Source organism: Trifolium pratense, linkage group LG4 (genome assembly GCF_020283565.1).
Source record: "Trifolium pratense cultivar HEN17-A07 linkage group LG4, ARS_RC_1.1, whole genome shotgun sequence".
NCBI lineage: Eukaryota > Viridiplantae > Streptophyta > Magnoliopsida > Fabales > Fabaceae > Trifolium > Trifolium pratense.
Genome location: NC_060062.1, coordinates 33,384,183 through 33,397,671, shown reverse-complemented (window position 1 = coordinate 33,397,671; position 13,489 = coordinate 33,384,183). Strand labels below are relative to the sequence as shown.

At 32.9% G+C, this 13,489-nt stretch overlaps 1 protein-coding gene and 1 long non-coding RNA gene across 2 annotated transcripts; both read left to right on the top strand.

The window, feature by feature from the left end:
* The first annotated feature begins 309 nt into the window (after positions 1-309).
* On the top strand, positions 310-4,540 carry LOC123923543. Its single transcript, XR_006814419.1, has 3 exons — positions 310-403; positions 941-988; positions 4,353-4,540. It is a non-coding gene; the product is annotated as an uncharacterized LOC123923543 (long non-coding RNA).
* A 6,815-nt stretch (positions 4,541-11,355) lies between these two features.
* Positions 11,356-13,173, top strand: LOC123919461 (cationic peroxidase 1-like). The gene is made up of 3 exons (XM_045971382.1): positions 11,356-11,602; positions 12,082-12,276; positions 12,422-13,173. Exons 1-3 carry the CDS (start codon positions 11,387-11,389, stop codon positions 12,986-12,988), a joined length of 978 nt encoding a protein of 325 aa, XP_045827338.1. The 5' UTR covers positions 11,356-11,386; the 3' UTR covers positions 12,989-13,173.
* Positions 13,174-13,489: the final 316 nt, after the last annotated feature.

Here is a 13,489-nt window from a genome sequence, read left to right as displayed (position 1 = left end):
TGCCTTGATAGTAATTTTACTTTGTGTAGACCGATAATTAATTTACCCTTTAGACTGTGAATTTAAGAAAAATAATTTTAGAAATCAATCATGAAATATTTCAGTAGGCTATGATAAAATTTCAGGCTTAAAATTCTACCGAAATTTAGACAGTGCCTTAATCGACAGTATAAAATTATATCACAAAAAAATAAATAAATAAATAAATAAAATAAAAATTTCACTGTGTGAGATAAGGATAACACATAATCATGTTAACGTGGCTGATCATTCTTCACAAACTAAAACAAAGAAACGTGTGCTTAAATTAACCAAGTAGAAGTGGAAGGAAATGCATATAAATAGGAGTGTAACTTTCACAAACTTTTCACACAATTCACTACTAAGAAAGCTCTGTTAAAAGGTTCGTTCTGTCTTCTTTCTTTTAGTCTAATATTTCCTCTTTTGTTCATTTATAGCCTTTCAGCAAATTTGCCTTTTTATTCATTCTAGGACCTTAGATGCTTCCATTTTCCATAACTGAAGGCTTCAATTCATATGTAACTATCATCATGTTAAAATCTTAACTTCCTCTAATGATTAATTCAAGATTTTAACTCCACTTGATTTTGTCACTAATTGGTTACAAAAGAAAAAGAAGATAGATAAAGGAACAGAGAATGAAGCATGATAACAGGATCTAGATCTGTCATTTTGCAAAGAAAATTATAGTGTTATGAACTATCAGAAGATATAGTTGCAGGATCTCAAAGATTTATAAACACATATATATGCTTAAGCAACAATGATAGGCCATTTAACATATTAGTGTACGTTGGCTTTCCATCTTTTAATTCTTAGAATATAAATTCTTGTGACTTATTTTTTTTTATCTCAGTAATGTTAGAATTTTGAGTGTAATGATAGTAAGTTAAGAGTAGTTATTTTGATGAGTGGATAGGTAACATAGAAGAAGGAGATTGCACAAGTTATTCTGAAAAGCTCAAAGGTAAGGGGTTATACTAATAATAAGTTGGTGAGCACAAGAAATGTGGTAATTGTATATATATTATTAGTTATAATTAGGAACTTGTGTACTTAATGTTATAATTATAAGGTAACATAGAATTGATTAAAATAAGTTAATATGCAGGGGATGATAATCCCTGTAACATTGAATTGTTGAAAGAAGAACTCCCTTTTAATATATGTGGTATGTGAATACAATCTATATATGATCTTAACTCATTTTCTTATAATATAAAACAGCATGTTCAAATAGTTAGAATAATAATTCATGATACATTCTCTACATCTTTGAACTGTCTATTGTAAACTATGTGTGTACTTGAAGCTGTTTATGGTAAAAAGTTGAGGTGAACATGAGTTTCGGATACTAACTATACTAAATTGACTAATAACAAAGTAAATCAAAGTCGATGAGTTGAATAATTAATCACCTTTAATAGGTGAAGAGCAAAACAGGGTGTTTCTTACAATACTAGAATGTATGTAAGACTGAGGATAGGTCCGGCTGGGTCGCCTCAAGACCTAATGGGGATCACCGGCGTTTTGAACTCCTACCAATAGTCAGTGATAGCAACTCTGACTGGAGGAAATCATACAACCCGACGTGGTGAAACCTGACTGTGCAGGACTATCTATAATAAGGTATAGCGCTCGGGCCAGAATGGTTGAGACATATTTGATATATGTCGATTGCATACAACCATGATATGGCAGTTGAAACGGCCTTACGCTCATAATAAAAGTCTCCATGGAGTAGGTGTGTCAAAAATAAATACCAAATAAGTTAAGTAAACTAACTTTGGAAAATGAATTTTTGTCTCGGTTTATCATTTGGATTCGATGAGGACTAACAAATTTGGGTGGTGAGAATTATTTGACTAAGTGCTATAATGTCTTGAATGTGAATAATCTTAAGTGATGATCCTAATATATTAACTTATTGATACATGCTTCCGAGATGAATTCTTACATTTATCACAAACTAGTTTGTTGTGCAATGGAAGCCGCCATGTTCGCCATCGCTTGGATAGCTCTATCCATGTCATTATCAGCATTGTTGTTGTCACCTTCAGCATTTCCAGGATTTAAACGTGTGCTCCTACGAGCCATTGAATTCCTAGAAGGTAATATCAATTAAAACCTCATAGAAAGACAATTCAAACAATTCCCAAAGTTTATACACAATAAAAACATAATAGACCTAAAACACAAGTTAACCCAAAAGATACAACCGTGCTCTGATACCACTATTGTAACACCCCATTTTCAGTAACTGCAGAAAATGGTGTTAAGTCGTAAAATTTTATCGCGAATACGAATTAACTCTATTTATATATTTTACTTGTAATGAAATAACAATAATACATTTTTATTTTTACTTTGAGTCTGAATAAAATTACTAAATATAAAATGAAAACACATTATTATATAGAATATGCATCATATATTTCACAAAGTCATAATTTTCATGCCAGTAGGCTTACATAGTTAAACTTGACAGGTATAGTTAAACTATTTCACAAAACCTGCAAGTAAATAGTTCCTAATTAGATCAAACTATTCTTAACTAATCATGAGTCATACACCTTACCCCCTAGAAGTTACTGCCACCAAGAGTCACAAAAGAGAGTCACGAAGCATATAGACTTATCTGGTTTATTATAATAACCCAAAAGGCTTCAAGACTTAATCCTACCATTAGTTAGTATTTTACAAACTGCCTAACCATTATTATTATTATTAATGACCATTAGGGAGACTTCCATTATTCCCGTTAGCTTCTCCACCACTAGAGTCTTCAGAAGGATCTTCATCAGGTACAATTTGATTCTCATTATTATTCATTCTTAAATTTGCTTGATGATTCACAAAATTATAATAAACTGGACTACGGCTACGCACTCTCATACGGGCAGTACGACCAACACGAGGCCTTGGTCCCCTAGGTCCAGTAGAGTGAGAACCCCTTCCAACTCCATTAAGGTTGAGAGCCATTATCATTCTCTCTAATGGTAGCACCATCTCCAGGGTAATATGGTGTATGATAGATGAAACAAGTAATCCTCCTATTCCTTCAGTTGTCTTCACGAATCCAGTAAAAGTCAAGGTTTGTGACGCTCTATCCAGCTCCCAAACAGCGTCACCCATCTCCTCTAGACACTCAATCCTCCGGGTTCCCGAGTGGTTCAGCGGCTCCCTCGGCATTATCTGTAATGTAAGGGTGAAATACTCGTACACAAGTTTACCACGCGATGAGATCACAAGGTTACACATAGTATTATACTCTTACATGCATTTTATCTCTTCTAATTACTATACATGTCTAGACATAAAATTATGTTGAATCAAAGAATCACATGTTATCATAAGCAGTTTCACATAAAATTTAATAGTTAATCACAGAAGCATGTATCGTAAAACATTTGATAGCTAATCATAGAAGCATGTATTGTGATAAATGTAAGAATTCATCTCAGAAGCATGTATCAATAAGTTAATATATTAGGATCATCACTTAAGATTATTCACATTCAAGACATTATAACACTTAGTCAAATAATTCTCACCACCCAAATTTGTTAGTCCTCATCGAATCCAAATGATAAACCGAGACAAAAATTCATTTTCCAAAGTTAGTTTACTTAACTTATTTGGTATTTATTTTTGACACACCTACTCCATGGAGACTTTTATTATGAGCGTAAGGCCGTTTCAACTGCCATATCATGGTTGTATGCAATCGACATATATCAAATATGTCTCAACCATGATATGTCTCTAACATTACTGAGACATATTTGATATATGTCGATTGCATACAACCATGATATGGCAGTTGAAACGGCCTTACGCTCATAATAAAAGTCTCCATGGAGTAGGTGTGTCAAAAATAAATACCAAATAAGTTAAGTAAACTAACTTTGGAAAATGAATTTTTGTCTCGGTTTATCATTTGGATTCGATGAGGACTAACAAATTTGGGTGGTGAGAATTATTTGACTAAGTGCTATAATGTCTTGAATGTGAATAATCTTAAGTGATGATCCTAATATATTAACTTATTGATACATGCTTCCGAGATGAATTCTTACATTTATCACAATACATGCTTCTGTGATTAGCTATCAAATGTTTTATGATACATGCTTCTGTGATTAACTATTAAATTTTATGTGAAACTGCTTATGATAACATGTGATTCTTTGATTCAACATAATTTTATGTCTAGACATGTATAGTAATTAGAAGAGATAAAATGCATGTAAGAGTATAATACTATGTGTAACCTTGTGATCTCATCGCGTGGTAAACTTGTGTACGAGTATTTCACCCTTACATTACAGATAATGCCGAGGGAGCCGCTGAACCACTCGGGAACCCGGAGGATTGAGTGTCTAGAGGAGATGGGTGACGCTGTTTGGGAGCTGGATAGAGCGTCACAAACCTTGACTTTTACTGGATTCGTGAAGACAACTGAAGGAATAGGAGGATTACTTGTTTCATCTATCATACACCATATTACCCTGGAGATGGTGCTACCATCAGAGAGAATGATAATGGCTCTCAACCTTAATGGAGTTGGAAGGGGTTCTCACTCTACTGGACCTAGGGGACCAAGGCCTCGTGTTGGTCGTACTGCCCGTATGAGAGTGCGTAGCCGTAGTCCAGTTTATTATAATTTTGTGAATCATCAAGCAAATTTAAGAATGAATAATAATGAGAATCAAATTGTACCTGATGAAGATCCTTCTGAAGACTCTAGTGGTGGAGAAGCTAACGGGAATAATGGAAGTCTCCCTAATGGTCATTAATAATAATAATAATGGTTAGGCAGTGTTGGAACATGATGAAGGAATTTGGAGGGAACTTGGTATTGAAATAAACACAAGTGCAAGAACCATGTGTAGTGTGAATTGAAAAAAGACTCTTTGAGTCCCACATTGGAAAAATCACACCACTTGGTAGTGTTTATATATCACAAGTTGGCAAACAAGGGTGTGCCCTTGGGGTACCCACTTTTGTAAGAAAGGGAGACCACACACAATGTCGAATATCACACGCGCGCCGCCGCCGCCGTCCGGCCGGCTCGGCTCGGCTCGGCTCGGTTCGGGCTTGGGCTTGGGTGATATATTAATTTTTTAATACTAAGAAAAAAGAAATTTTTTGAATTTATTTCTTTTAGTGTGTCCCTTAATTCGCACATGTTAAATGTGCTAAGACCAAGTCTGAACAGATCTTTATCTGTTAAACGGTCAAAGATGATGTGTCCCGCGTGTCCCTATTTTTGTGCCACGTTTGGAACTTTGACTGAGCAAATTCAGCTTCTGAAAATCCTCTGATTTCAGCTCCCTACTTGCCTATTCATTCTTTCTTTCGTATATCAATTAGAGTGGTTCGAAGGTGTATGACTCATGATTAGTTAAGAATAGTTTGATCTAATTAGGAACTATTTACTTGCAGGTTTTGTGAAATAGTTTAACTATACCTGTCAAGTTTAACTATGTAAGCCTACTGGCATGAAAATTATGACTTTGTGAAATATATGATGCATATTCTATATAATAATGTGTTTTCATTTTATATTTAGTAATTTTATTCAGACTCAAAGTAAAAATAAAAATGTATTATTGTTATTTCATTACAAGTAAAATATATAAATAGAGTTAATTCGTATTCGCGATAAAATTTTACGACTTAACACCATTTTCTACAGTTACTGAAAATGGGGTGTTACAGCTCTCACGTCCACAAAGAAACTCACACAAGGAAGAGCACGAGTGCCTATGTGGATCTGCGGTCTGAGACTACTCAGGTGAACTTATGGATTAATATTTTTTTGAATTATTTTCTAATAATTTTATTCACTAATTTTTATTTGACTTTATTAATTATTTATTATGTATGTATGCAAAGGTCATACGATAACCACATTGATAAATTTCTGGAAAAACATCCCGAGTATTCCAACCATGATGAAATACCCGGTACCATCCGACAAGAGATTTGGCTGGAGGTAACTGGACCCGCGACGAAGCACACCAAATATGGTGTTGGGAAGTTAGCCCCAACGTGAGACATGAAAACCTCGTCCATATTCCTACACCTGAAGAAAGGTCTCGTCCTGTAGCATTGTCCCCTGCAGCGCAAGCAGAAATTCAAAGATTGACTCAGGAGTTGCAGGCACAAAAAGAGGAGCTAAACAGGCGGGCCCAACAAGATGAAGAGAGGCATCAAATGATGCAGCAAATGATGGAGGAGCAAAGAAGAGAAATGAGCGCGTTAAAGGAAATGTTAGCTTCTTCGTCCAGGAATACTGCAATTGATGAACTGATCCTCATGAGGGCTCAACTAATTCTAATAACGAAGACACGAGCGCAAATTAGAATTCTTACGCGTTATAATTTACAGCGACGTGGTGTGGTGCTACCTGTTTCGACTTTTGGCTGTGTTTTGTGCTTTGTGGCATGGTTTCCTGGCTGCTGAGGGTGTTTACAGGATTCTGGTTTTTGCTGCTATATTGTCAATTGCCTTCTGGTTTTCTGATTTTGTACTATCAATTGCCTTCTGGTTTTTGTTGCTAACTATCCAATTGCTGATTTTGTGCTGCAAACTGTCCAATTCCTGATTTTGCTGCTATACTGTCCAGTTGCCTTCTAGCCGAGGGTGTTTAAAGGGATGTTGGCTTTGAGTGTAGTGGTGTGTGGTTGTTAGAAGCTTTGGCAATGCATTTTTTTTCCTGGTTGTTTTAGTTTAAGACTTGTTATTCCTTTTGTTTAGTTTCTTTCATGCTCTTGTGTACTCTTAGGGGTGTTATACCTCTTGTATTCAACTTTGATTATAACATCATGTATATTTCTCTAAAAATGTTATTATTTTTAATTTGTCCTTTTATATAAATTAATTTTGATAAATTTTGGTGGGAATCCAAAATTCAAATTGTTTTAAAAAAATTTGAATTTTCGTTTTGGCGCAGTTTTTAAAAATTTATTTTAATTCAATTTTTTCATTTAGAATTAAAATAATTTATTTAAATTTTGCTGAAATAGCATTTTTTTATTTTTTTTTAAATATCAAATACAGTACCTACGAAACTTTTGTAGGTAATGTTCTGACACATTGACACAAATACGATTCCTACGAAAATTTGGTAGGTAATGTGCTGACTCACGTTGGTTCAGACTGCTGCTGACACAAATACCTTTCCTACGAAATTTGTCGGTAATGTTGCAAGCATAGTAAGCTTTATACCTACCAACCTGTTCGTCGGAAATGCTACAATTCCTACGAATTTAGGCACTGTTCCTATGAAATATTTTGTCGGAAATGCAGAGTTTTCTTGTAGTGAGACGTTTTCTTTTAAGAAGCATCTTCGAGTTCCTCTTGTGGGGAGAGTGCAAAGACGTTTGGATTATACTTATTTGAGTAATCAAGTGAAGACTAAATTGTCGCCATGGAAGGCAAAGCAAATGTTCTTAGGAGGTAGAGTTACGCTTTTTAATTTTTTTATACAGGCTATTCCAATATATCCCATGATGACAAGCTATTCCTAAAGTTTGTCTGAACGAGATTCAAAAAGTTTCACAAGCTTTTATTTGGGGTGATGAGAATTGTGATAGGAAATGTGTATTGGTGATCCATGTATATATGTATTGCATGATTGCCCTCTAACTAAAGGGGTTTGGTAAAAGGTGAAGTTAGAGATTCTTTCTATGTTGTGAATTTAGGAGATTGCATAAATATGAATCTTCAATAAGATCTTGGTATAGAGATGGAAGTGAGTTGGGATTGCGTGTGGGAAGCTAGCTGCCATTTTCTTTGGACTTGGCATACCAGGGCGGCTCATGGCAATGCGCATATGCCTCCTAGTCAGCCTTGGCGTTTTATAATTGGTGAGGACTACTTACCCCTTCATAATTTGAGGGTATTTACACATCCATCAATAAAACAAGCAACATAAGTGGATTTGCATGTGGGACTCACAATTAACTTATAACAAACTTTTGAATTTGCATATGTGGATTTTCAAATGGCTTATTATCATTGGTCGATGGATAAATCCCTCAAATTATGAAGGGGTAGATTAGAAAAAACTTTTATAATTTTGAAAGTTTGAGTAGTTTTGAAAAATAAGCAATTTGTCCTTTTTTGCGCATTTTTGTTCTTCCTATTTTGAAAATTCAGATATTGAGTAATTAGTCAATTTAGTCCCTAAATTATCACTCTCTCACCAACTTAGTCCCTAAACTATTAAAAATAACTAAAAGGTCCCTAATCTATTTTCCATCCATCAATTTAGTCCCTAAACTATCAATCTCTCACCAACTTAGTCCCCAAACTATTAAAAACAACTAAAAGGTCCCTAATCTATTTTTCATCCGTCAATTTAGTCCCTAAATTATCACTCTCTCACCAACTTAGTCCTTAAACTATTAAAAACAACTAAAAGGTCTCTAATCTATTTTTCATCCGTCAATTTAGTCCTCGGTTAACTTGTCTATAAAACCCTAAAATATTATCACCCTTTCTTCTTCCACGTGCTTCGACGAAAACAACCACCTTGCTCGCCGCCAACCACTCCACTCTCCGGCAACAACCATTTTGCTCGCAACTCAAATATAACCTCTAGTCTCCGAACTCAATTCATTCTTTCAGAATAATCATTTAGAACGAAAGAGATCTTTAGTATGAAAAAAGTGGCAATTGTCGATTTTTTTTTTAACACAGAATAATTTTTTTATTCAACTTTTTGACTGAAAGATTAAAAAAAAATGATATGATTCAACCGTTTTTGGTTTTATAGCTTGTTGTTTTGTCTGGTTTAATAATACTGTTTATCCTAGTGAGTTTTATGGTCCCACTGGACCGGAAGCTTCTCAAGCTCAAGCATTTACTTTTCTTGTTAGAGACTACGCTAAAATCAGGTCTGTTTTTTGTTCTCACTTTTGTAAATTTGTAAGGGTTTGTGATTTTGTTTTATCCCTTTGAAGTTTATGCTATGATCTTTCTTGCGGGTATGAGAATTTTTTTATCCTTCTATTCCTTTTCTTCTGTTATTGTAAGGAATGTTATGGGTTGTGTTGGTGTGTATAATGATGACATATAGGGTACAAAAGTGTCATCATATGTAGTATGCTAACAAAGTCTTATTAAATTCCAAGCATTTGTATGGTGAATTATCTTTGCAGGCTGGTTGTGTTATTGGTAATACTAGTAGGAGCTAGCTTTTTTCATCCATGCTAGTGTGTTAAAGAAGTGCCTTGGAGATATTATAACAGGTTTGTTAGGAATCATAAAATGATGTTTATGAGGGACTAAATTGAAGAATGTGAATATAGTTTAGGGACCTTTTAGTTGTTTTTAATAGTTTAGGGACTAAGTTGGTGAGAGAGTGATAGTTTAGGGACTAAATTGACGGATGAAAAATAGATTAGGGACCTTTTAGTTATTTTTAATAGTTTAGGGACTAAGTTAGTGAGAGAGTGATAGTTTAGGGACTAAATTGACTGATTACTCTCAGATATTTGGTTCCCTTTTTATTTATTCTTCAATTTTGTTGGCATGACACATTTTTTAAATGAAGTGACACTTGAAGAGAGAGACCAAATGTCGAAAATTTTTAAAATAGGGAGATCAAAATTTACATAAAGATCAATTTAAAAAATTGTCAAAATTTATTTTATTTTTGAAACGATAAAATTGTTAAACTTAATTACGACCCCAATCCACTCGATACAAGACTTACAACACGAAGAAAGAATCCCTACAAGAAAAGAAGGAGACTTTACCTTTACTTAGAGAGGGGCAAATGAACCGAAATAAGTCGGGAGCACATTCGCAGCACTAGTTGTCCATCAACTACTTTGCATTTCATTCTTCTTTTTCAACTCAATATATATAATTAAAAGAAGAATTAGAAATGTATACGATAATTTGAAGTTAATTAAATTATTTTCTTGAGGTAATTAAAATTATATTTTTTTTTTTACAAATAAAATTATATATTAATAATGCCTTTTTATATTTTCTTAAAAGCGTGTGTTAACATGACAAAAAAACAAATGTTTGCACCCAAAAACGCTTAGATGAGATAGCAACAAATCTCTTTTAACTTAACCAATGTTTTGGGTTCGATCTCTTTTATGAGTATGCAGCAACTTTAAAATTGTTAGACATAATTTACCATTTATTTAGATTTTGCTGTTGTATAGAGGAACCTAGTTACGCTCAAGGAAGAGATGGTCTGAAAGTAATTTATTTCTACCAAGGTTCTTTTCATGCTACTACAGGCCTATTTGTTTTGGCTCTTTTTAAAAATAAATTTTATAGTGTTAAATAATTTTGTGTAAAAAAAATTTAGAAAAAAACTTTTTATAAAAGTTTTAAATGAAAATTTGGTTTGACTAGTTATTCTTAAAATGTTATTTTATATATTTCATCATTTTAATATAATTGTTTTTGGATAACAAAATTTTAAAAAATCGCTTAATTTTGAAGCTATTTCAAATAGATTTTTGTAAAAATCATTTTTGAAATACAACTTTTTGAAAAAATTATGATTTTGACTATGTTTTGATCTTCAATAATGTATGTTATATGATATCAAAATTAATGTTTCAATTTAGAAAAAACGAATATAAAAAAACTTGTAATATTTTAAAAAATGATTTTACAAAATCTATTTTCAAAATTACAAAGAAAAAATTAATTTTTTTAAAGCTGAAACAAACAAGCCTTACATGTTTTGAAATATTTATTCAAGTTGTAATTATAAAATTGATTAATCAATTGTGCAGGAAGAATATAAAATGCTTACTTGCGAAAGAAGATCTTAAAATTTCAAATTATATACTTGTTTTTGCATTAAAAAAAAAATTAGATGATATCTCTACGTACAATTGTAGAGATTAATTAATTATCTTGAGTTAGATACTAACTATCAACTGATTTACAAGTTATTCACTATAATAGATTTGTCTACTATAAGCTAATTAACTAAGCTTTTTTTTTTTGACACTGATAGTTAATTAACTAAGCTATTTTGCCAAACATAACCAATATGCATATATCTTCATATATGTCATTTCTATATCCAATGGTACAAAAGGTGCAATGTTTGAGCAATTCTTATAGAATTTTTGGGGTCAACCCCAAACAGGCGAGCACATATAAGTTGTTGCTGGTACAATATTATGATCCAAACATTATATTATAAGTTGACAAGCAAATACTTAACTTTGTGGCCTAGTTGCTATATTTCATTCATTAAAAAAATAAATGTTGCTAAATTTTCATTCTATATAAATCCTCCCTCAATAGCTAGATTCACAAAACATATCTTAGTTCAAATTTAATTTAAGCTTCCTACAAGCATAGAAAAATGGATTCTCGTATCCAATTTTATCTTGTGATTTTTATGGTCACTTTAGCAACAATTTTGAGCCCTACACTAGCAAAGCTCACTCCTAATTATTATGATAGAGTTTGTCCTAAGGCATTGCCAATCATAAAGTCAATTGTTAAGCAAGCAATTTATCGCGAACCACGCATTGGAGCATCATTACTACGTTTGCATTTTCATGATTGCTTTGTTAATGTAAGTAATTAATCCAATAAATTTACTATACATTTTTAGTGTAAAAAGATAGAGTCGAGATTTACTCGTCAAGAAGTTAGTGTTTATGTTAGTTTTCTGACTTTGAACCCTTTCGATGTCTTTTAGCTGACCAACCGAGTTACATGTGCGAGACAGAATCAAGATTCATCGTTGCTTAATTAGTTTTCCACATTATAATTCGAACTATGTCTAACATGCCACTATTATGTCAAATAATTAGATGTCGATGGTTCAAGTTTGCAAGAATAGTAGTTGGATTCATGTTGTACTCATGCAGGGCACTTCAACTTTTTTTATCATTAGACATAAAAATTAACTAAGTTGTTTATGCAAACATAACTTAATTATTTCAATTATAGGTTGCACCATATATTCATGTCCTACATTAATTCCTAATTACTTATGAATCATTTATGCAATTATAGTTTAATTAATATTTGAACTCTATGAAACTACAGGGGTGTGATGCATCAGTTCTACTGGATGATACCCCTACCTTCCTGGGTGAGAAGACTGCATTTCCAAATAATAATTCAATTAGAGGTTTTGAGGTTGTTGATCAAATTAAAGCCGCCGTTACCAAAGCTTGCAAACGCGATGTTGTATCATGTGCAGATATTTTAGCTATAGCAGCTAGAGATTCTGTAACCATAGTAAGTCTTTCCGATATTTTGCACTTCTAAACAACGTTTTAAATTGTAGTTCGTAATCGCAGTATAAAAGATTTTGAGGTCTCTGCAAAGAGTTGCAACAACGTCAATTCTATTATCAACTAACAAATTTTGCTTGTATTAACAGCTTGGTGGAAACCAATATTGGTACCAAGTGTTACTAGGAAGAAGAGATGCAAGAAATGCAAGTTGGGCTTCAGCAAATGCAAATCTTCCACCACCATTTTTCAACTTGTCACAACTCATCACAAGTTTCAAATCTCATGGACTTAACCTTAAAGACTTAGTTGTTCTATCTGGTGCTCACACAATTGGATTTGCCAAATGCAGTTCATTTAGGGACAGAATCTTCAATGACACCAACATAGACATCAACTTCGCGGCCAATTTACGTAAAACATGTCCTCAAACCGGTGGCAACACCAACTTAGCACCATTTGATTCTACTCCTAAAAAAGTTGACACAACATACTATAAGAGTTTGTTGTACAAAAAGGGTTTACTTCATTCTGATCAAGAGCTTTACAAAGGTGATGGTTCTCAAAGTGATAGATATGTGAAGCTATATAGTAAAAATTCTTATGCTTTTGCTAAAGATTTTGGAGTTTCTATGATTAAGATGGGAAACTTGAAGCCTCTTACTGGGAGAAAGGGTGAGATAAGGTGCAATTGCAGAAAAGTCAACAATTATTGAATACTATTACATTGATGGATAAGAAGGATTAAAGATTGATTAATTGTTTAATATTGAGTTGTGCCAATTTTTATATTTATAAGTTATCTAAATATGTTGATTGTTGAGAATAATTCTAAGTTCAAAACAGAACCATGAATTTGTTATGGTATCTGTTTTAAATGTGAGAGTTGTAATTGATTTTCATTACAAGAATATTAAGTTTTCTTTGTATTACTATCTGGCTTGTATGTTTCTGTTGCATCTACAATCAAAATTATTAGTATTGCTTGCTTTCAAGTTTTACTTTTAACTTTACATGTTAGAATTGGCTTCAATTTACTCAAGTAGTAACACATCATAGTAAAGTATGTCAAGAAGTAAAGTATGTCAAACTATGTAAGCTGAAACTTGAAAGTAGACTAAACTAAATAACGGGAAACACCGTTATTATATCGGTTCACTAATTATACTTTCATAGTCTAAAATATTTGTTACGAAGATATATTTCTCCGTAGTATC